This window comes from Colletes latitarsis, unplaced genomic scaffold, assembly GCF_051014445.1.
Source record: "Colletes latitarsis isolate SP2378_abdomen unplaced genomic scaffold, iyColLati1 scaffold0002, whole genome shotgun sequence".
Taxonomy (NCBI): Eukaryota; Metazoa; Arthropoda; class Insecta; order Hymenoptera; family Colletidae; genus Colletes; species Colletes latitarsis.
Window position 1 is genome coordinate 37,640,739 of NW_027488365.1, and position 24,387 is coordinate 37,665,125.

The window sequence follows — 24,387 nt, forward strand, 5'->3', positions numbered from 1 at the left end:
GGTGTTTTTAGTGGGTAGCGCCCGCGCCCGTCAGTCCATGGGCGCGGGGAATCCCACACACCCCTCCCGCCTCTCCCCAAAGAGGTGGAAGGGAGTCTTACGAAGATTTTCCCCACGAAGAAAAAAAAAAAGAAGCTAGTATGCAAGCAGTAAGCTAGTAAGCGAGGAGGAAGCTAGTAAGGAAGCAGTATGCTAGTAAGCGTGCAGTAAGCTAGAAAGCATGCAGCTGGCTAGTAAGAAATCCGTTAGCTATTGAGCATGCAGCAAACTAGTAAGCAAGGAGTAAGCTAGTAAGCAACCAGTGAGATAGAAAGCAGGCAGTATGCTAGTTAGCAAGGAATAAGCTAGAATGCAAGGAGGTGACTAGCAAGAAAGCAATTAGCTAGTGAGAAAGCAGTATGCGAGTATACCAGCAGTTAGCTCGAAAGCAAGCTGCAAGCTAGCAAGCAAGCAGGAAGCGAGAAAGCTAGCAGAATGCTAGCAAGCAAGCAGGAAGCGAGAAAGCTAGCAGAATGCTAGTAAACCAGCAGTAGGTTAGTAAGCAAGCAGGAAGCAGGTAAGGAAGCACTAAGTTAGGAAGCAAGCAGAAAGCTAGTAGGTAAGCAGTAAGCGAATAAGCTAGCACTAAGCTAGAAAGCAAGCAGGAGGCTAGTAAGCAAGCTGTAAGCTAGGAAGCAAGCATCAACCTAGTAAGCATGCAGTAAGCTAGTAGGCAAGAAATGAGCAAGTAAGTGAGCAGGGGGCTAGAATGGAAGCGGTATGCTAGAAAGCAATCTGCATGCTAGTAACAAAGCAGCTAGCTTTTCAGCAAGCAGCAAACTAGTAAGCAAGGAGTAATCTTGTAAGCAAGCATTAAGATAGAAGGCAAGCAGTAAGCTCGGAAGCAAGTTGTGAGCTATTAAGCGAGCAGGAAGCTAGTAAGGAAGCAGCATGTTAGTAAGCAAGCAGTAACCTAGTAGGCAAGCAGTGAACTAGTAAGCGAGCAACGAGGTAGTATGGCAGCAGTATGCTAGTAAGCAAGCAGTAAGCTAGCAGTAAGCTAGTAAGCAAGCAGTGAGCTAGAAAGCGAGCTCGGCGCTAGTAAGGGAGCAGTATGCTAGTAAGTTAGCAGTAAGCTAGTGAGCGAAAAGTACTCTACTAAGCAAGCAGCAGGCTAGTCAGAAAGCAGTTAGCTAGTAGGAAAGCAGTAAGCTAGTTGGCAAGCAGTAAGTCTGTAAGCAACCAGTAAATTGGTATGAAAGCATGCAGCTACCATGGATGCTGTAAGCTAGAAGGCAGGCAGTAAGCTTGTAACAAGCAGTAAGTTAGTAACAAAGCAGTAAGTTAGTAACAAAGCTGTAAGATAGTATGCAAGCAGAAATCCAGTAAGCAAGCGGTAAGCTAGAGAGCAAGCAGTGAGCTAGTAAGCGAGCATGGATGTTGTAAGGAAACAGTATGCTAGAAGGCAAGCAGGAATCTAGTAAGCAAGCAGTAAGCGAGTAAGCAAGCAGCAACCTAGTAGACAACAGGTAAGCTAGTGAGCAAGCAGCTGGCTAGTATGGAAGAATTAGCTACTAAGAAAGCGGTATGCTAGAAAGCAGGGAGCAGGCTAGTAAGAAAGGAGTTAGCTATAAGCAAGCAGCCAGCTTATCACAATGCAATAAGATACCAACAAAGCAGTAAGCTAGTAAGCAAGCAGTAAGCCAGAAAGCAAGCAGCAGGCTATAAGCAAGCAGTAAGCGATTAAGCTAACAGAAAGCTAGTAAGAAAGCAGTGAGCGAGTAAGCGAGGTGGAAGCTAGTAAGGAAGCAGTATGCTAGTACGCAAGCTGTAAGCTTTAAGACAATCAGCAAGTTAGTAAGCGTGCTGTATGCTAGAATGCAAGCGGCAGGCTAGTAAGAAAGCAGTTCACTAGTAAGGAAGCTGTATGGTAGTAGGCAAACAGTATGCTAGAAAGCAAGCAGGAAGCTAATAAGCAATCAGTAAGCTAGAAAGCAAGCAGCAAGCTAGTAAGCAAGCAGTAAGCGAGTAAGCTTGCTGTCAGCTAGTAAGCAAGCAGTGAGCTAGTAAGCGAGGAGGAAGCTAGTATGAAAGCAGTATGCTAGTATACAAGCTGTAAGCTAGTAAGAAAGCACCATGCTTGCAAGCAAGCAGTGAGCTAGTAAGCAATCCGCAAGCTAGTAGGAAAGCAGTTATCTAGTAAGAAAGTAGTATGCTAGTAAGGAAGCAGTACGCTAGTAGGCGAGCAGTAAGCTAGTAAGCACGCAGTAAGCTAGTAAGCAGCCAGTAAGCTAGTAAGCAAGCAATAAGCTAGAAGGCACGGAGCAGGCTAGTAAGATAGCAGTTAGCTAGTGTTTAAAGGTGGGCATAATGCCGGGCGATTGTCCTCGGCCACGATTACCGTTAATTCTGTTAGCGTACAATAATCGGGAGGTTATCTCTAAGAGAATTTGTACAGCGAGCAGTGATAGGAAAACGCGTTTATTACTAGTTTTTCTGGCATCGGTAACGGCTCATTACCTTCGATTCGAGTGTGCTAACGGTGGTGATGTCGTCAGTACCGTGAGAGAATAGTGCGCTAAGAATCAGACGAAGAAAGGCTGCCGAAATTTAGACAGCGCCGCGTAACGACTAATTAGAGTAACGCGGCCGCGACTTCGGCTGTCAATCCGCGCAGTCTTACGTAGACTTCCAAGTAGAGCGGATCGGCTCCCGATTGCACTCGAACGGAAAGATTTACAAAAGGAGAGTTCTCATTGTTTAATATTCAGAACGATTCTGCCTGTAGTTAAAGGGTGTAAAGAGTAGATGTTCAGTCTGGTGCGGGTCCACTGATTGACCTCGCACAGCTGAGAATTTGATAAAACTCGAGAAAAGTGTGGAAATAATCCGCCTTTTCCTTGACAAACGTATCGGTTTAGATTCGGTCAAGTACGCCCCGGAATCTTGTATGGGATTTCCCAAATCGAGAATCCACGAATTCAGTCCTGCGACAGGAGATCGAGAAAATACACCAGTAAGGTGTTCGATATCCTGTGGAGTGATCGAGAATATACACCAGTAAGGTGTTCGATCCCTCCGTGCAGAATTGAGCGGTCGTGTCGATCGTATAAACGATCGAGACATAAGATAGTTGGCAAAATTACGATTCAATTTTCTTGTGATTACCGCCAGGCTGAGGAGACACCACAGGGAGGCATCTACGTGGTGAACCATCCAGGTGGGTCCATTGTAGTCGGGTCGACGTCCACAAAGGACGCCTGACTATTCCGGTCTGCGAGTCCTTACTCCTACAGATCCCGCCGGTGTAGCGTTTAGAGGAGCACCTATGCGGAGGAGTAACGGAGTCGTGGGTCAGGCCCCCACGTGGTTCAAATACTGCTAAGTGACAACGAATAGATGTGCAACGTGCAGTGAACCACGTGCAGTCGGGCTCCGTAGTGCAACCCCTGACCAATAAGTCGTCTGTTGAAACAGCCAAGAGCAGCCACAGTTCGACGGTTGGGCTGTTGCACTGCACTGCGTTTCGACGCATAGACTCAGTGGACAGACTCACGGGAAAAGTGCATTTGGAGCCTTACAACCTCCACTTGCAATCCCGTCCACAAGGTAATCCACTGCAAACGGCGTAGATAAGGAATTGATTCTTTATCAAAAGCCAAAATTAAAAATACAGTCCACTAGAGAGCTCGTACATTACGAGCGAGCGTAATTCTCCGCTCCTATACATTCGAATCCCGAAGCCACGAGCGTGAGGACACAAACGCGGCATAGATACGTATAACGTGTTTACGTGTGTCTAACACATAGCCGTGTTTTTCTGATTATAGGAACCATGGCCTACCTCAACCCGGCGAGTTCGGCGACCGGCACAGACGAGGCAGGCAACGTCCTTCTTCTTCATTATTTCATAATTTATTTTTCGTTTTCTTAACATTTATTCAAATTGTTTACTATTGTAATAAAAGTTCAGCGTAGAAGGCCGACGAAAAGAAAACCAGACGCCCATAATAATTTTCCCTGAAAACTTCTGTACCACTATCCGGTCCTCGTCGTTAAAAGCATCAGCTTTTTAACAGCTAGTAAGCAAGCAGTAAGCTAGTAAGCGAGAAGGAAGCTGGTAAGCGAGTAGTAATCTGGTAAGCAAGCAGGTAGATAGTAAGGAAGTAGTAAGCTAGTAAGCAAGCAGTTAGCTAGTAAGCAAGCAACAAGCTAGAAAGCAAGCAGTGAGATTGTAAGACAAATAGAAGCTAGTAAGGAAGCTGTGTAATAGCAAGCAAGCAGTAAGCTAGAAAGCAAGCAGCAAGCTAGTAAGCAAGCAGTAAGCTAGAAAGCAAACAGCAGGCTATTAGGAAAGCAGTTAGCTATTCAGCTAGCAGTAAGCTAGAAAGGATGAAGTTTGACTGTAAGCAAGTTGTGTGCTAGTATGCAACCAGTAATCTAGTAGGCAAGCAGTAAGCTGGTAAGTTAGCTGTATGCTAGTATGCAAGCACATAGCAAGTAGTGAGCTAGTAAAAAAGGAGTATGCTACTAAGCAAGCAGTAAGCTGGTAAGCAAGCAGAATTCTACTATGCGTGGAGGTGCTAGTAAGAAAGCAGTAAGCGTGTCAGCTTTCTGTAAGCTAGTAAGGAATCGGTAAGCCAGTTTGCAAGCAGTGAGCTAGTAAGAAAGCAATATGCCAGTAAGCAAGCAGTAATCTTATATGCAAGCAGTAAGCTAGTAAGCAAGCAGTGAGCATTAAAGGAAGCAGTAAGCTAGAAAGCAAGGAGCAGGCTATTATGAAAGCAGTTATCTAGTAAGCAAGAAGTAAGCTAGTAAGGAAGCACTAAGCTAGAAAGCAAGCAGCAGGCTAGTAAGCAAGCAGTAGGCGAATAAGCTAGAAGTAAGCTAGTAAGCAAGCAGTAAGCTAGTAAGCTAGCAGTGGGCTGGTAATCTAGCGGGAAGGTAGTAAGGAAGCACTAAGCTAGAAAGCGGGCAGCAGGCTAGTAAGCAAGCAGTAAGCTAGTAAGCAAGCACTAAGCTTAAAAGGCAAGCAACAAGCTAGTAAGCAAGCAGCAAGCTAGTAAGCAAGCAATAAGCTAGTAAGCAAGCGGTAATCGACTAAGCTAGCAGTAAGATACTAAGCAAGCAGTAGGCCGGTAAGCAAGCAGTAAGCTAGTAACAAAGCAGGAAGGTAGTAACAAAGCAGTAAGGTAGTATCAAAGCTGTAAGCTAGTAAGCCAGCAGCTGGCTAGTAAGAAAGCTGTTAGTTAAGAAGAAAGCAGGTATGTAATAAGAAAGCAGTTAGGTAGTAAGCAAGCATTAAGCTAGTAAGGAAGCAGTTAGCAATTAAGCATGCAGTAAGCTAGTAAGCAAGCAGCAATCTAGTAAGCAAGCAATGAGCTTGTAAGCGAGATGGGAGCTAGTAGCATAGCAGTAATCTAGTAAGCAAGCGGTATGCTGGTTGGAAAGCTGTTAGCTAGTAACCAAGTAGTAAGCTTGTAAGCAAGCAGTGAGCTAGTAAGCAAGGGGTGAGATTGTAAGCGAGGTGAAAGCTAGTAAGCAAACAGTAAGCTTGTAAGCAAGCAGTAAGCTGGTAAGAAAGCAGATAGCTAGTAAGAAGGTAGTAAGCTAGTAAGCAAGTAGTAAGATTGTAAGCAAGCAGTGATCTGGCATGTGTGCAGGGAGCTAGTAGCACAGCAGTAATATAGTGAGCAAGCAGCGGGCTAGTAAGGAAGCAGTTAGCTATTGAGCAACCAGTAAACTACTAAGCAAGCAGTAGGCTAGTAAGCAAGCAGTAAGCTTGTAGGCAAGCAGTAAGCTAGTAAACAAGCAGTTAGCAATTAAGCATGCAGTAAGCTAGTAAGTAAGCAGCAGGATAGTCAGAAAGCAGTTAGCTAGTAAGAACACATTGCGCTACTAAGCAAGTGGTAAGCTAGGAAGCAAGCAGCAAGCTAGGAAGCAAGCAGTAATCTAGATAGCAGTTAGCATTTAAGCAAGCAGTAAGCTGGTATGCAAGCTGTAAGCTAGTATGCAAGCAGCGGGCTAGTCAGGAGGCAGTAATCTAGTAGGCAAGGAGGAAGCTAGTAAGGAAGCATTCGGCTGCGAAGAAAGCAGTAAGTTAGTAAGCGTGCAGTGAGCTAGTGCGAAAGCTTTTAGTTAGTAAAAAAGCAGCAAGCTGGTAAGAAACAATTAAGCTAGTAATCAAACAGCAGACTAGTAAGGAAGCAATTAGCAAGTAAGAAAGCGGTATGCAAGTAAGCAAGCAGTGAGCTAGTAAGCCAGCAGTAAGCTAGTAACGAAGCAATAAGCTTGTAAGCAAGCAGTAAGGTTGTACGGAACCAGGTAGCTAGTAAGGAAGTAGTAAGCTTGTAAGCAAGAAGTAAGTTAGTACGCAAGCAGTGAGCTTGTAAGCGAGCGGGAAGCTAGCAATAAAGCAGTAAACATGTAAGCTTGCAGTAAGCTAGTAAGCAAGCAGTAAGCTAGATAGCAAGCAGGGAGATAGTAAGCAAGCTGTGAGCTAGTAAGTGAGGAGGAAGCCAGTAAGCAAACAGTGAGCGAGTAAGCTAGCAGTATGCTGGTAAGAAAGCATTATGGTAGTAAGCAAGCAGAAAGCTAGAAAGCAAGAAGCAAGCTAGTAAGCAAGCGGTGACCTTGAAAGCGAGCAGGGTGCTAATAATGGAGCAGAATGCTGGTAAGCAAGCAGTAAGCTAGTAAGCAACCAGTAAGCTTCTAAGCACGCAGTAACTTAGTAACAAAGCACTTTGCTCGTAAGCAAGCAGCAGGCTAGTATGAAAGCAGTTAGCTATTGAGCATGCAGTAAGCAAGAAGGCAAGCACTAAATTAGAAAGCAAGCAGCAGGCTAGTAAGCAAGCAGTAAGCGAGTAAGCTAGCAGTAAGCTAGTAAGGAAGCAGTAAGCTAGTAAGCCAGCAGGGAGCTGGTAGGGGAGCAGAACGCCAGTAAGCTAGCAGTAAGCTAGTAAGCAAGGAGTAAGCCAGTCAGCAAACAGTGAGCTAGTAACCGAGGAGGAAGCTAATAAGCAAGCAGTAAGCGAGTAAGCGAGCAGGAAGCTAGTATGGAAGCAGTACTCTAGTAAGGAAGCTGTAAACTGGTAAGAAAGCTGTTAGCTAGTAGGAAAGCTTTATGCCAATCAGCGTGCTGTATGTTAGAAAGCAAGCAGCAAGCTAGTAAGCAGGCAGTAAGCCAGAATGCACGGAGCAGGCTAGCAAGAGAGCAGTTAGCTATTGAGCATGCAGTAAGCTATTAAGCAAGCAGTAACCTGGTGAGAATGCAGTTTTCTAGTAAGGAAGTAGTAGGCTAGTATGCAAGCAGTAAGTTAGTAAGAAAGCACTGAGCTATTAGGCGAGCAGGACGCTAGTGAGGAAGCAGTATGCTAGTAAGCAAGCAGTAAGTTGGTAAGAAACAATTACGCTAGTAGTCAAACAGCAGAATAGTAAGGAGGCAATTAGCAGGAAAGAAAGCGGTATACTAGTAAGCAAGCTGTACGCTAGAAAGCTAGCAGCAAGCTAGCAAGCAGACAGAAAGCCAGTAGGCGTGCATGAAGCTAGTAAGCCACAATTAAGCCAGCGAGCATGGAGTAAGCGTGTAAGCTAGCAGTAAACTAGTAAGGTGCAGTGAGCTAGTAGGAATGTATTAAGGCCGTAACAAAGCTGCAAGCTAGTAAGCAAGCAGTAAGCTGGTAAGCAAGCAGGAAGCTTTTAAGCTAGCGGTAATTTAGCAAGCAAGCGGGGAGCTTGTATGCAAGCAGTAAGCTAGTTAGCAAACGTGTGAATTTGTAAGAAAGCAGCAAGAGTCCTCTGGTCGGTTACGTACCTCGAAATCAACACTGTTTAACGAATTTTTATGCTATGTTCAAATACCTCGAATTAATGCGATATTTAAACACGTATGTTTCATTTACTACCAAAACCGTAAGTATTATCGCCTTTCTCTACTTTCTATGACCTTCAATGACCTTGTGTAATAGGTCGTTGAACTCGTTTTAAGATCCTCTATCGTGATACGGAAGCAAAAACATACCGATCCATTTAAAAAAATGGATGTGACCTTCAAATATCCGAAGTACGTCCATCTGCAAAAAAACTATTATCGCCACCCAATAGCGCCCTTCGTACTGTGCAATTTACTTTAGCAAACATTTCTGTGAAACTTATAGTTTCGAAGATATCTGAGGTGCTAATAGTTACTGCCCCACCCTGTATAATTCGCGAATTATGAAGATGTCACTACATAATAAGTCTTTATATTTCAAATTAGAAACTATGAGGTTTTTATTTAATCTCGAGCATTGTGTCGACCACACATATTCGTAGCTTTTCGAAAATACGCATCTTGTTCACAGGAAAATTTTCAAATTTTTGACACCGTGTTACAACGGCATGATGTCGTTGGTGAAACTACAGCAAGCTTTGCAAAGTAGGATGCCTTTGTTCTTCATGTTCTTCGAAATCTTCGCTGACCATCCCAATTCTTCCATGCATGTGTCATTGGCTGAGCCGTGCCAGTTCCCCTTCTTCTTTAGACCCATCATTCGACTAGTCCATATCACTTTAACATGTAGGATACCACTTTTGAACGTGTATGGTACCACTTTTGAACGTGCCTCATACCACTTTAAACATTAATCGTACCACTTTGAACGTGTATGGTACCCCGTTTGAACATATATGGTACTACTTTTACATAATAATTATAACTATCGTCTTAATCTAGAGTACATCACGTGCAGGAGGTTGGATGGGAGAGATGAAAAAAATCATTTTTTATATGTATTAAAAAATTGATTATATTTTACTTTCTTTATGCATTTCTCTCTGGCGTTTGGACCACCAGTTGAATATTTTAAATACATTTTGCAAGGCACAGTGCTTTGCGTGTCTGCCACATCGTAAAGTATTAAGTGCATTTAGCTTTTTTAGAGATATGATATCCTCGTAGTCCATGTCCAGTGTCTCAATGATCACACTCGCTCTCGTATTTTCATCGAGGAAATCCACAAGCCAGTCTCGTTTCTGCAGCCCTTTAACATATGCGATATGCGGTGCGTCATCTTCTTGATCGACCACATGAACAACAGCTTTCGTAATTAGCTGTTTAGCCATACTGTACGGAACGTCTCCATCTTCCCACCGTAGCCCGTGATGTTTTGTCGTCAACCACCGGATGCATGATTTGTCAGATTCCGTAAGAAGATATTGCGGTATCGAACTCCCAAATATATAATGCGAGAGAAATGTTCCTTTTCGTAGGACAGCCAGTTCCTTCACCACAAACCTTCCATCAACGATGAACCCTTGCAGGTCAACAAATGTTGGTACGGTCATTATCGGAACAATTTAGAGATCCGCTCACTTCCAAAACATGCGGGAGAATGTGGTCTTTCTCGTAAAGCATCTCGATTTTCATGATGAAATATGAATTTGGCACACGAGAGGGCAGGTAAGTAGTGTTGGGATTTAATTGATTTTGCGCACCACGTTTGTCAGCGGATTGTATTCAACCACCCGATCATGCAAAATGAGACAGTAGGCTGTAGTATTTACCGGCACATTCTCTTTACAATCGAATTCTATGCGCACGTCCACGGTGCTATTCTTGATCGACTCATTTTGTCGCGAGCAGTCAATCACCACGAGGGGGCCAAATTGTAAAAATTGGGCAATGGTGAATAATGCCTCGTTGCAACTATGTCCGTAATACGATTTACGGAAATGCGTATACATGTTAAACAAGATGGCGTGCCTATTCTTGTCAAAGTCCAAGTTCATGTCATCGTACAGATAAAATTCCGAGTTGAGAAAAAGTTTTACATTGGTCAATTTGCAGTGGTCAAACCGAGTAGCATCTTCGGTCATCACATTCTTTCGAGCAGTTTATAGAGCAAAGACAACATATCGCGGCTTCTCCAGCTGTGCGGCTGTCTTGACGGCCCACGAATGCTTGGTCGTGCTCTGTAAAAGAGGATACTTGTACAGATCCCACGAGCGAAAACTAATGCTCAGGTTTTGCTCACTTTCCAAAGCATGTAGCAGCGATAGCTTATTAACATCGTTTAGCGTTACATGAGGCATCCGCCATTGCACTTTAAGTAATTCAATTTCTGGTTTCAACGTTGGAGGTCCAATTAGAGAATTGTTATCGTTGCGCGATCGTATTAAAATCAATTCGTGACGCGCATTAATCACCATCCGTTTGTAGTCCTCGCAAAATCCCAGCAAATATTTGAGCGGGACGCAAAAATTGAAATGATTTTTCACTACTAGCTCATCGTGTCGTTTCAAGCTCCATCCAGCATTCTCCATATTTTTGTCTTCATCGGATGTCAGTGATACATAATTTTTGAGCGTGCTAGTTATTCCAACGTTTCTGTTGCGATCAATCTCCACACCATTCAGCTTATATCGAATCTCATCAAATATGAACGCCATGCAATTATTTCCCAACATTACCGTTGAAGCATCATTTGGCTTATGTATCGTCAATTTCCCCTCCACGTAGAGGAAACTTTCACATGGCAATGTGTATAAATCTTGCTGTTGTATAGGTATTCTTATTTCATTACTGTGTCCAAATGTCGTGTTAACGTATGAGTTGTATGTGTGAGTCTTGAGCTTAATAATGCGATCATCAAACATTGGCTTCCCTCCAATGCTTAGAATGTCAGCCATTTTCAACTTAAAAGCGCACAATGAATCCCAATGATTTCAAAAATGCAATGTTTGCAGCACTGAGCCCCTTCGTTTTAGCGTAATTAAAGTTGTTACTGTTGCTGTTGCTGTTGTTGTTGTTGTTGTAGACAATTTCGTTTGGAAGAAACGTGTTTCTGGAATCGTTCAACGCAAGCATCTCATTCGTTCGTTCGCACCACAGGTATTATCGTCGTCGTCGCACGTGCAGTCTGATGGTAATCTCTTCACCTCGAAAATCTAGCAATCGTCCGTCTTGATCCACAACGCGTATCGTTAGATCCGTAATGATTCGTGCGGTGATTGGAAGGTAAATGATCTGTGCAGGCGTTTCCGATATCTTATATCCTGGCGGGACTCTCGGAGAAAATTCATGTATCGTATGTACGCGCTTCCCATTGTTGTAAGCACCAGCGGTCGCACTACATTCAACGCGAATAATGTTTACGCTCATGATATTAATCGGGTCGTCCGATTCGTGCCACTGTCCTGATTTCAATACCCGATTCGCCGAGAATCCCAAAAGCGATCCAATGTTATTGGGTTTCGTAAAGTCTACGGCAAACGAGCAGTACAGCTCGCTTTTCATGGTGTTGTTGGTGGGACGCAACACCATAGGATGCACATCATTGTCAGCATCATTGGTACCATCGAGATTTTAAGGATATCGCTCGAGTAATCGCTGCTTCAAATACTTGGCAATGGCGTCTAATTCGTAAGAGCCGTGGGGAATTGTAATGTATTCATGGTCGGTGTCAACGCTGTTGTTGTTGTTGTTGTTGTTGGTGGTGGTGTCATAGTTTGTGGTGAAGTAGAATTTATCGTTGCTCGAGTCGATGTTTGGTATTGTATGATATGTTTCAAAGGTTGTTAGACGAAGCTCGTAATCATCGTCGCTCAAATCCATAGGTGGAAAGTAACTTACAGCGAGGATGCTACTCTTGCCAGTTAGATCAATGTTAACGACATATTCCGAGAAACTGCTCGGTTAGTACTGAATCAGTGTGGCGGGGAGTCAATCCTTAAATTTGGTGCTAATCGTTTGTAGAAAGCGTAGACATAGTTGTCCACAATTGCTCAGATCATACTCCTGATAAGACGTTCGATTGTATTCAATTTTCACATCATCATCATTATCCAAATATTGTGTCAATTCCTTAGGCGGTCAAAGATGGCCAAAGCTGTTGAAGTATACAGCTCGGTGCCCTCTCTTCGCATACGCCACCCAATGAGTCCCAGGTCCCTCGACATTGTCCAAATTCACGATACCGCTCTCGTTTCGACGTACTCCTCCGGTTGGTAGCGCGTTGCGCATAAAAACACCTCTAAAGAATGGAATACGCATACGTTTTGCCAACTCATTCAATTGCATGTCGGTAGTTACACCCACAGGCATTTTTATTGTCTTTTCGGCGTTTTTTTTTTCTTCGTTTCGAGATTCCCTGTCCGCGCTTGTATGGTGTCAGATAAAGTCTACGACCTTCCATGGAGCGATTATGACGCTGCATTTCCTGCAGCTGACGTTGCGCTGCCTTATTATCGTTTACCGCCTTGGCGATCCCCGCCGCTCCGCCAGCTAATGATCCGAGAACACCTAGCAGCGGGAGAAATGGTAATATACCACCCCATTTGGCCACTGGAAGAATACGCTTTTGCGATGCTTTTCTTACAGTCCTTTTGCGGGGTTTTGATTTCATCCCCATTCCGATTTTCGTCTTGGCCTTCATAGCTGCCCAAACAGCTGTAGCAGCTCCTCTTTCACCCAGAGTCGAGTCTCGCGCAACGATGCGTTTTCGCGCTTTGTCAGCGAGTACGTTATCTGCTGCGTGCCTTTCGCGGAGGTCGTTGCTACGCGAATATGCAATATCGTGTTCACGACACGCTGCGTCCAACGGATTGATGCTTTGATCACCTCTAGCTAATCGTTTTGCCAGATGAGTTCCTGGACCACAAAACTGGTATCCTGGGATATGTAATTCGATAGGTAGTGCGTTTATCGCTCGATTTAACAAACCACCGCCTTTCTTTACTCTCGTCAGCGACATTTGCTGCAGTTTTTAATCAGTGGTGCTGGACCGTCGATATGCGTTCGCTGCCAAGGGCGATTATAATGTTCCAGACACCTACGATACTGCCGAACCTCAGAATCGGCTTTTATATGCTCGGAGAGTCTATCCCACACCTGCTCAATGTGTCTGCCAAATTCGTAGAGTAGAATAATCTTTGGTATATATTTCCGCTGTTCAGATGTTGTGTCTCGAATGTCACAATTATCCGACAGAACGAGAAGCATTTCGAATACTGAGCTGTTTTGCTTCGACGTGGGTCTATAAATAGGGCGCGTCGTCGTTTCAACGTATCAAAATCAATTTCGCGGTTCGTAGAGAGAGAGAGGGAGCATGCGATTCGTGCGACAACCTGTGACGATACGCGTCTTAAATTTCGACGATAAATCGCAAATGATGTCTTCGAAACAAAGACGCAAACATGGTAGCATGCTACCAAACACTATACGTTGCATCATTTGTGGTCCATCAAATTGTGGAAAGACCAACGTGCTAGTGAGCTTGTTGGAAAGTCCTCACGGCGTTCGCTTCGAGAACGTGTACGTGTATTCCAAGTCGTTGCAACAACCGAAATATCAGTATTTGGAGAATTTATTGGCTCCGATAGATGAAATTGGTTACTTTACGTTTTCAAATAACACTGACGTCATCCCACCGAGCGAATCGCTTCCGAATTCCATTTTTATCTTCGATGACGTGGCATGCGACAAGCAAGATACGATACGAGAATACTTTGCAATGGGGCGCCACTCGAACGTTGATTGTTTCTATCTCTGTCAGACATATGCAAAGATTCCCAAACATCTTATACGTGAGAATGCAAATCTACTGATTCTGTTTAAGCAGGATGGCACCAACTTGAAACATGTGTACAACGATCACGTAAAGATTGACATGTCTTACGATGCTTTCTGCGCTTTGTGTCGTAATTGTTGGCAACGGGAGTATGGTTTCATGGTGATAGACAAGGATAGCGCGATGTCCAATGGACGTTATAGAAAGGGATTTAACGAGTTTGTGATACCGTGAGGTGGTTAATCGTCATCGACACGTCTGTGGAAAGCAACGTCCGCGGCACAATGATTGATATTGATAGTCTGGAGATTAAGGATCGCGTGAGAATAGCGAAGGAAATTGCAAAAATCAGTGATTCCATTCGGAAGAAACATCAGGCTTTGAAAACTGGCAAGATGGAGGAAGATATCGCGTTGGAGAGATACTTTAAACCTGTTGTTGAGCCATTAAAATATATTGTGGAAAATACAACAGCAACAAAAGCTAACATACCATCGCTGACGAGCATGAACGTTGAAGGGAATGAAACATTAACACATAAACCAAAAATCCAATCGAAAGGAAACACAGCACATAAGAGAAATAGAAAACGATTATACATGCCATCGGAAAATTCGCTCGTAACCTCAACACCAGCTCAATCGAAGCGGGAACGACTGAATGTCACGTCAAACGATTCCCCGGTTCCGCCTACGCCAATAAATACATTTCCCGATATACAATCTATCAGAACCAATGCTGAAGACATTTACGAAACTTCTGTCGATGAGTCATTTGCAACATCTATGAGGCATCAACTCCAAACATCCGAGGGACAACAAACATTTCGCAATCATTTCGGCCCGTTGGGGCAAAAATACATGCATGCAATCCTACGTGGTGATAGGGATACAACCATGGATTATGTGTACGGTGTATACTTTGACAATAGTGGAACGATGCTTGGGTATAAGGCTTTCGATATGGACAAGGACGATAATATAATCATAGATGGTGTAAGATATGGAGGAACTCCCGGTCTTTACGAACTTATTTTCAAGAGAATTCCCGACGACACCATATACACAGATGCCGATAAACAAAAATACAAAAGTATACTACTGACAAGAAATGCTCACAGACGTGGTCATAACGCCCGAAATCCCATAATGAGTAACAAGGGATGTTAGAATAGGGAGGGTTCAAATATTTTAATTGAACGCCTCGTCTAACGGAGGTTCGGATCACGAGGGAAAGGACGTTGGAAAAGTAGTAATTGCACGTTGATTTTATTTTCGCTTCGTCGCTGATACGACGAAGCCGTTTATTTTGCACGTTTTTCAGGACGAACACAAACACAGACTCTTAATATTAAACGCCTGGACGTCTGGCGGGCGTCTGGCCAGAAAAAAGCCCCGCCGATGGGCCGTCTCCTTTGGCGGTTCGCGTCGCTCTATCCTGAAACAAAAGAGACGAGACTATGCGTAAATACCGAGTAACGTGAGTCACGTTGTCCGTCTCGTTCTAAGGTTCACGCGCTCTTGGTTGTGCTTGTCGCACTCACGAGCGGGGAACTTTATTTTTTTTTTTTTTTTTTTTGTCGTGGGGAAAATCTTCGAAAGACTCCCTCCCACCTCCTTGGGGAGAGGTGGGAGGGGTGTGTGGGATTCCCCGCGCCCGTACAACGACAGGCGCGGGACCTACCCACTAAAAACCCCACGGTGACCCTTCGGCACGCTTTGGGAGGATACCGGGAATCGCTCGAAGCATTCTTCCGGTATCCTCCCCGTGCCCGCACTTTCGCGCCCATCCCCCGGGGGGACAATCGGTCCCCCCAGTAGACACACTGCCTCATAGCGGCGGGACGGGGCCACTCCATCCCGCCGCTATCCGTCCCGGGGCCGCGTTTAGTGGCGGCTGCGAGCCCCAACTCGCAACCGCCCGCGACCCCGTTTCCACCCCTCGGCGGCCGGGCGTTCATGGCCGCACCAGACCGCCGAGGGTGCCTCCCCTTGCGTCGGACCGGTAGGGGGAGGCACTCCTACCCCCAACCGGTTCGACCCGGCGCCGCCTGGCGGGAGGAGGGTCCCCTCAGGACCCCCCTCCCAGCCTAGGTCATCCGCCACGCCGAGGCGGCCGCCCGCGACGCCTCGCGACCGGACGACGACCTCGGGCCACCGCACGAGCGCGAGCTTCAGCGCGCCGCTGAAGCTCGCGCTCCCTCCCCGCGGCCTCCTTCTGCAACATTACGTTCTCGCAGAAGGAGGCCACGGCCCTCCACTTCTCCTCGCTGCCGAGCATGGCGCGCACCACGCCCGGCAGCGAGACATCCCGCCCGACGACGCCGACCAGGACACGGCGCTCCCCCTCCCACGCGGGGCATACCTCCAGGGTATGATCCGCCGTGTCCTGCTCAGCGTCGCAGTGGCAGCAACGCGCCGTCGGCTCCTTCCCTATCCGGCACAGGTATCTCCCGAAGCTGCCATGCCCGGAAAATACCTGTGCCAGCCGGTAGGTGAGGCTGCCATGGCCTCTGTCCAGCCACTCCTTCAGGAGTGGCCGAACAGCCCCGACAGTCCGGTGCCCCGCGGTTGGCAGAGCCAGCCTCTCCTGCCACGCGAGCAACACGGACTGCCGGGCCTGGCGCTTCAAATCGCCCCAAGCAAGTTCCTGCCCGCCCGGGACCGCCCCCACCCCCGAGCGACGGTCGACGCGGTGCCGGTACATCACCGCGTGCGACCGCGCGAGCAGGTCCATGGGCGGCATCCCCGCTAGAACCGTCGCCGCCTCATGTGACATGGTCCGATACCCGCGGACGACCCTGAGCGCCATGCGCCTCTGCACCCGACGCAGCATAGTCATGCTGCGCCGGGAGGCAGCCAGGTCGTCCGCCCAGACGGGGGCCCCGTATAGGGCCACCGACTGGACCATTGCCACATAGAGGCGACGAACTCGGCCCGCCGGGCCCCCCAGGTTGGGCAGGATCCGGCCCAGAGCCGCAACCATCCTTTCCAACCGGGGGACCAGGCAGCGGAAATGCTTCTCGAAACGCCAGTGGCTATCGAGGATCAGCCCCAGATACCTGATCTGGGGCTTCACCTCGATGTCAGCCCCACCCACCCGAATCAGAGGGGGTGGCGGATCCTGCCGAGGTGAATGAAACGCAATCACCTCGGTCTTATGGACCGCCACCGTCATCCCCATCCCCCTGATCCGGTCGACGACGCGTTGCGACCCCTCCTCCGCGCGACGCATGGCCCTCCCCCAGTGCGCCCCGACGGCCAGCACCAGTGTGTCATCCGCATAACACACCGTGCTGACGCCGTCGGGGAGGCCGGCCCGCAACACCGAGTCGTACGCGATGTTCCACAGGAGTGGCCCGAGGACCGACCCCTGCGGAACACCGCAGTACACCTCCCTCCGCATATCACCATCCCGGCCCGGATACTCGATCCACCTGCCGCGGAGATAATCCCCGACGACCGCCCTGAGACAAGGGGGGACTCGATGATATTCGAGCCCCCTCCTTATCTCTTCCCAGGGGTGGGTGTTAAAGGCATTGGCAATATCCAAGGATATTGCCAATGCCACCCCTCCCCGGGAGACGGCCGCCTCCGAGAGGGCCCTCACACGACCTATCGCGTCGATAGTCGATCGGCCCCCCCGGAAACCGAACTGGCAGTCGGCCAGACCGGTATCACCCCGCGACAGGTGCTCGACGAGGCGGGCAGCAATCACACGCTCGAAGAGCTTGCCCACCTCGTCGAGGAGACAAATGGGCCGGTATGCGGAGGGAGACTCCGCGGGCCGACCCTCCTTCCGGAGGAGGACCATCCTCGCCACCTTCCAACTGGGGGGGAATCGCCCGTCCCTCAGGCAGCGGTCGAACAACCGCCTGAGGTCGGCCCCAAGGACGCCCTGGGTCAAGACCCAAACCCGGCCGGGCACACCATCCGGACCCGGGGCCGTGTTACGAACCCCGAGCCGTCTGATGGCCGCTGCCAGCTCCTCCCGCGTGACCCCCAGCTCGGCCGTCCACTCCACTGGGACAGCCGCCGCCGCCGGAGGACGCGGTCCCCTCTCCCCAATTGGGAAGAGTGTATTGACCACGTCCTCCAGCAGCCGGGGGTCAAGACCCTCGGTGACGGGGGGCGCCCACGGGCGGAGCTTATTCAGCACCACCTTATATGGGCGCCCCCATGGATCGTCATCAAGGGTCTGGAGGAGCTCCTTCCATGCCTGGGTCTTGGCCCGTTTGATGGCGACCTGCAGAGCAACCCGCGCCACGCGGTATGCTCCATACAGGTCATCAGCTGCCCTCGCTCGCGCCACGCCGTCGCCTGTACGTTGACGACGGCGCGCGCGGGTGTACTGGCGTCGGGCGCGGACAGTCGCGACTCGCAACTCCGCGATCGCGTCCGACCACCAGTACACCGCCCGGCGAGGAGAAGCCCGCCCGACCCGAGGCATCGCAGCGTCGCAAATACCCGCGACCAATGCTCCGAGCCGGGCGACCTCCTCCTCTATGCTCGGCAACTCGGCCGCTCCCTGCGGCCAAGTTGCAGCGAGGGCAGCTGCCATCAGGGCGTCCTTGTCCAGGCGCCGAAGCGCCCAGCGGCGTGGTGGGGTGCCACGCAGGCGGCCGTGTCGGGATGCACTCGCGGCGGCAGAGACCTCCATCCGGATGTACCGGTGATCGGAGAGTGTCTCTGCCCCCGCGACCACGTGCCAACCCGACACCATGCGCACGGCGTTGGGAGTCGCGAATCCAACATCCACGATGGACCCCCCATATCGCCGCACGCATGTGTGCTCCGACCCCCGGTTCAATACCCGGAGGTCGAGCCCCGCCGCCCAATCGCCCAGGATCCCGCCGCGAACGGAGGTCCTGGGGGATCCCCAAGCCACCGACTTGGCATTAAAATCCCCCAGGACCAGCACCGGCCGGGCCGCGTAGCGCTGCACGCATGCCGCGACCTCGGCCAAGTACAGCTCGAACGCAGCGTGACCGCTACGGGGCGAAATGTAGCACCCCACCACAGCGACTCCCCCCCAGTCCACGGCGACGAATCCCCGACCGCGCTCCAACAAGGAGAACGGTGGGGACCCGTCGCCCCCTCCCCATACCGTCGCCACCAAGCCGTCCGCGTCGCCCACCCAATGAGGGTGATCAGGGACGCGGTACGGCTCGGCAGCGACCGCCAGGCCAACCCCCCACTCCGCGAGGACTTGGGACATCAAGTCCTGTGCCGCGCGGCAGTGGTTGAGGTTGGCCTGGAGGAGGAGGCGGGGCGGCATTAATTAATGGCCGCGCCAGCCTCCTCCCGGCCGTCCGTCCCCGTAGCACCGTCCACCTCCATGGAGGACGATGCCACCGCCCTCGGCACCGGAGCCGGTGCAGCCCGCCTCTTCCTCTCCTTCCGGGAGGGGGGGGAGCACTTCTTGCTCCCCACCCTGTGATCGGCTGGCCTCCCCATGTCCGCACACAGCGGGCAGTGGGGGGCCGCCGAGCACTGGCTCGCACGGTGCTCTTTGGCACCGCAGCGGTAACACTGTCCGCTGCGGTCCACCGGCGAGGTGCACCACTGCCTCACGTGCCCCAATTCGAGGCAGCGGTGACACTGGAGCGGGCGCGGCGCGAGGATTTCCACTCGCGCCGAAACCCACCCCACCAACACCCTCCCGGATTCCGCCACCTTACGGGCGGCGGAGAGGGGGCATCGGGCCCACACCGACCCGAGGCCGGAGGGCGACCTGCGGATCTCTCCGATCCGCAGGTCCTCCACAGGACAGTCCCCCGCCCTCGCAAGGGCACGGGACACATCCTGTGCGCTGACCGAGTCGTCCAGCCCACAAACGCGCATCTCCGTGCGCTTCGTGGGCCGGGCGACCCGGACACCTCGCTCGCCCAGCTGCTCCCGGAGCCTCTGGGCGAGACGATCCGCCTTCGCGCCGCCTTCTGCACCGGGGATCTCCAGCAAGAGACCCCCGGTCACGGCCCTCTTCGCCCTCACGGAGGCGATGCCCAGCTCTTCCAGGGAGATATTCTCCCTGGCGAGCCGCATCGCCTCCGCGAGGGTCAGGTCGCCCCCCTGCGCAACGGTCAGCGTCACCGCTGCCGTTTTTGGGGGACGACCTGGTCGTGCCTTCCCGACCTTCGCGGCCTTTACCTTGGCCGCCGGCGGCGGAGGCGGAGGCCGCGGTTGCGAGGCCTTCCTCGCCGCCCGCTTCGCCTTCCGCCCCACCACCTCACTCCACGCCACCCCCCCTTGGGAGGGTGCTGTGGAGGACGCGACCACCGCGACCACGGGTACACCACCCCCCTTGGGGGTCGCGACCCGGGGCCCTGGTGCCGCAACGCTGGGCGGAGCCTTCACTCCGCCCTTCTTTGCCTTCCCCGACTGTACCGGAACAGGTCGGGGAGGCACCGCCTTCCTGCTGACCGCTCTTCCGGCGAGGAGCTCCTCCCTGAAGGCGGCCAGCTTGCCATCAATCATGTCCCCAATCCTCCTCAGAAGATCGTCTTCTGAGGAGGACGGGGACTTCTTCACGGGCGGAGTGCGGGTGGAGGGGCCCGCGGTGCCCCGCACCACTGCCGCCGCACTCCGCTTATTTACCTCCGCCGAGGGACGCGGCGGTGGAGGAGGAGGGAGGATGGGAGGGAGGGCCGCGCTGTTCCACAGCGCCTCTGCCCTCCTCCTCCCCTGTCGCTCCTCCTCCAACAGGAGCTGCAGACGGGCGTTCCGCCCTCTGAGCTCCCGCGCCGCCTCCCTCATTTCCTCCGCCGCGGCCTTCAGGGCCTCCGCGCCACCGCTTTTCTGCCCCTTAAAGGCGCAGGCAGCGGCGACTTTCTCCACCCGCCTCAGGGACGAGGAGATCCTCTCCGATATCTCCTCGGTCACCTGAGGCAACTCAGCCTCACCGACGGGCTCATCGCCCCGCCCACCTCGACGACGGCCTGCCCCGTCCTCTTCCTCTTAGAGCCTATGTGGCTCGTGCTGGAGGAGAAGGACGAGACCGACGCCGTCTCGTCGTCCTCCTCCACCCTCCACGAAGCCGGACCTGGCGCTGAGTGGGGCGCGAGCGCCGCCACCCTAACCCCAACCCCGTCTCCGTCCTCCCCAACCGACAAAACCCGCCCCATCCCCATTTTATTTTCTGTGTCCATAATAGCCCCACGAGATGGTCGGAAATAAAGGTCCACCCGGGCAGAGCCGCCTTACCCGGGTAAGCCTAATACTCCGGGGGTTCGGCAGCTTCCCCGGAGGTGGTCGCCTGGGATTGGGCCTTCTCCCCCAACCATGCATCCCATCGACGCGCACCATAGCTTAGGATTGGAGGGCGATTTTATAGAGTCGCCATACTCGTAGCCCAGGCGGTTAAGCCAAGACCCCCGTTCCTCCTGCCGTCACGTACCATTCACAAAACCAATAGGGAATTGTGAATGGGTCGTTGTGACGACCAACAGGAGGCTTACGGTGTGTGTATGACTCGGGTACCCCGGGTTCGTTAAGCCCGTACTGCAGCTGAAAGGCTGGCAGCCCCTGAGGGTATCTTGCCTCATACTTTCGCATCTTTCGCATTCCTGTAGGCCAGCTCCTGGGATTTTTATGATTTGGGTTACGTAGTAATGTGGCACCACACTGGAGCAGTCAATTAAACCTGGATTCGATCAATATTTTGCAGGATAACACCGTTTAGGCTTGCGTTAAGTCTGGTATTTGCAATCACCTGGCTCATACTTTCGCAATCTTCGCATACTTGTTGGCCAGATCCTGCGTTTTGTTCTGGTTACGATCACGTATTAATGTGGTACCACACTGAAATATAATCAATAAAACCTGGTTCCGATTAATATTTTAGAGGATAACGCCGGTTATGCATGGATTAGGTCTTGTATTTGCCAACATCTAGCTCATACTTTCGCATTTTTCGCATACATGAATAGCCAGATCCTGGGCTTTTTCTTGTTAGGATCACGTAGTAATGTGGTACCACACTGAAGCAGTCAATAAAAGCTGGTTCCGATTAGTATTTTAGAGGATAGCGCCGGTTATGACTGGGTTGCGCCTGGTATTTGTAATCATCTTGCTCATACATTCGTATTTTTCGCTTACTTGTTGGCCAGATCCTGGGTTTTCTCTGGTTTGTATCACGGTGTAATGTGGTACCACACCGAAACAGTCAATTCGACCAGGTTGCGATTAATATTTTAGAGGATCACGCCGGTTATGTCTGGTTTAGGTCTGGTATATGCTCTCATCTGGCTCGTACTTTCGCATTTTTCGCATACTTGTTGGCCAGATCCAGGGCTTTTTCTGGTTCGGATCACGTTGTAATGCGGTACAACACCGAAACAGTCAATTAAACCTGGTTGCGATTAATATTTTAGAAGATGACGCCGGTTATGTCTCGTTAGGTCTGAGATTTGCCCTCATCTGGCTTATACTTTCGCGTCTTTCGCACACTTGTTGTCCAGATCCTGGCCTTTTTCTGGTTTGGATCACGTAATAATGCGGTACCACACCGCAACAGTCAATTAAGCCTGGTTGCGATAAATATTTTAGAGGATAACGCCGGTTATGTCTCGGTTAGGTTTGGGATTTGCCCTCATCTGACTCATACTTTCGCGTCTTCCTCGTACTTGTTGGCCAGATACCGGGTTTTTTCTGGTTTGGATCCCGTAGTAATGTGGTACCACACTGAAGCAGTCTATAAAAGCTGGTTCCGATTAATATTTTAGAGGATCACGCCGGTGATGTCTGGGTTAGGTCCGGTATTTGCCCTCATCTGGCTCATACTATCGCATTTATCGCATTCTGGTTGGCCAGATCCTGGGTTTTTTTCTGGTTAGTATCACGTATTAATGCGGTGCCACACAGAAATAGTCAATTCAACCTGGATTCGATCAATATTTTAGGGGATATCACCGGTAATGTCTGGGTACGCCTGGTATTCGCATCTGGCTCATACTTTCGCGTCTTTCGCACACTTGTTGTCCAGATCCTGGCCTTTTTCTGGTTTGGATCACGTAGTAATGCGGTACCACACCGAAACAGTCAATTAATGCTGGTTCCGATTAATATTTTAGACGATCACGCCGGTTATGTCTGGGTTAAGTCCGGTATTTGCCCTCATCTGGCTCGTACTTTCGCATTTTTTTCGCATACTTGTTGGCCAGATCCTGGGTGTTTTCTGGTTTGGATCCCGTAGTAATGTGGTGCCACACCGAAACAGTCAATTAAACCTGGTTGCGATAAATATTTTAGAGGATAACGCCGGTTATGTCTGGGTTAGATCTGGTATTTGCCCTCATCTGGCTCGCACTTACGCATTTTTCGCATACTTGCTGCCCAGATCCAGGGTTTTCTATGGCTCGGATCACGTTGTAATGCGGTACCACACCGAAACAGTCAATTAAAGCTGGTTCCGATTAATATTTTAGAGGATCACGCCGGTTATGTCTGGGTTAAGTCCGGTATTTGCCCTCATCTGGCTCGTACTTTCGCATTTTTCGCATACTTGTTGGCCTGATCCTGGGCTTTTTATGGTTTGGATCCCGTAGTAATGTGGTACCACACTGAAACAGCCAATGAAAGCTGGTTCCGATTAGTATTTTAGAGGATAAAGCTGGTTTTGTCTGGGTTAGTTCTAGTATTTGCAATCGTCTGGCTCATACTTTCGCGTTTTTCGCATACTTGCTGACCAGATCCTGGGTTTTTTCTGGTTTGGATCCCGTAGTATTGTGGTACCACACTGAAGCAATCTATAAAAGCTGGTTCCGATTAATATTTTAGAGGATCACGCCGGTAATGTCTGGGTTAGGTCCGGTACTTGCCCTCATCTGGCTCGTACTTTCGCATTTTTCGCACACTTGCCCAGATCATGGCCTTTTTCTGGTTTGGATCACGTAGTAATGCGGTACCACAACGCAACAGTCAATTAATCCTGGTTGCGAAAAATATTTTAGAAGATAACGCCGGTTATGTCTCGGTTAGATCTGGTAATTGCCCTCATCTAGCTCGTACTTACGCATTTTTCGCATACTTGCTGCCCAGATCCAGGGTTTTGTCTGGCTCGGATCACGTTGTAATGCGGTGCCACACCGAAACAGTCAATTAAACCTGGTTGCGATTAATATTGTAGAGGATAACGCCGGTTATGTCTCGGTTAGGTCTGGGATTTGCCCTCATCTGGCTCATACTTTCCCGTCCTCCGCAAACTTGTTGGCCTGATCCTGGGCTTTTCTGGTTTGGATCCCGTAGTAATGTGGTACCACACTGAAGCAGTCTATAAAAGCCGGTTCCGATTAATATTTTAGAGGTTCACGCCGGTTATGGCTGGGTTAGGTCCGGTATTTGCCCTCATCTGGCTCGTACTTTCGCATTTTTCGCATACTTGTTGGCCTGATCCTGGGCTGTTTATGGTTTGGATCCCTTAGTAATGTGGTACCACACTGAAACAGCCTATAAAAGCTGGTTCCGATTAGTATTTTAGAGGATAAAGCTGGTTTTGTCTGGGTTAGTTCTAGTATTTGCAATCATCTGGCTCATACTTTCGCGTTTTTCGCATACTTGTTGTCAGATCCTGGGTTTTTTCTGGTTTGGATCCCGTAGTATTGTGGTTCCACACCGAAACAGTCAATTAAAGCTGGTTGCGATTAATATTTTAGAGGATAACTCCGGTTATGTCTGGGTTAGGTCTGGTATTAGCCCTCATCTAGCTCATACTTTCGCATTTTTCGCATACTTGAATAGCCAGATCCTGGGCTTTTTCTGTTTTGGATCACGTAGTAATGTGTTACCACACTGTAACAGTGAACTACACCTGGTCCCGATTAACATTTTAGAGGATAACGCCGGTTATGTCTGGGTAAGGTCTG

At 49.8% G+C, this 24,387-nt stretch overlaps 1 protein-coding gene across 1 annotated transcript; it reads right to left on the minus strand.

Annotated features, from left to right (window-relative positions):
- Positions 1–9,852: 9,852 nt before the first annotated feature.
- Positions 9,853–10,647, minus strand: LOC143350572 (uncharacterized). The gene has a single exon (XM_076782649.1). The coding sequence runs from the start codon at positions 10,645–10,647 to the stop codon at positions 9,853–9,855; it is 795 nt and encodes a 264-aa protein (XP_076638764.1).
- Between the last annotated feature and the right edge of the window lie 13,740 nt (positions 10,648–24,387).

Coding starts and splice junctions, on each gene's coding strand:
- LOC143350572 (XM_076782649.1), bottom strand. CDS start 10,647: ATGGCTGACATTCTAAGCATTGGAGGGAAGCCAATGTTTGATGATCGC.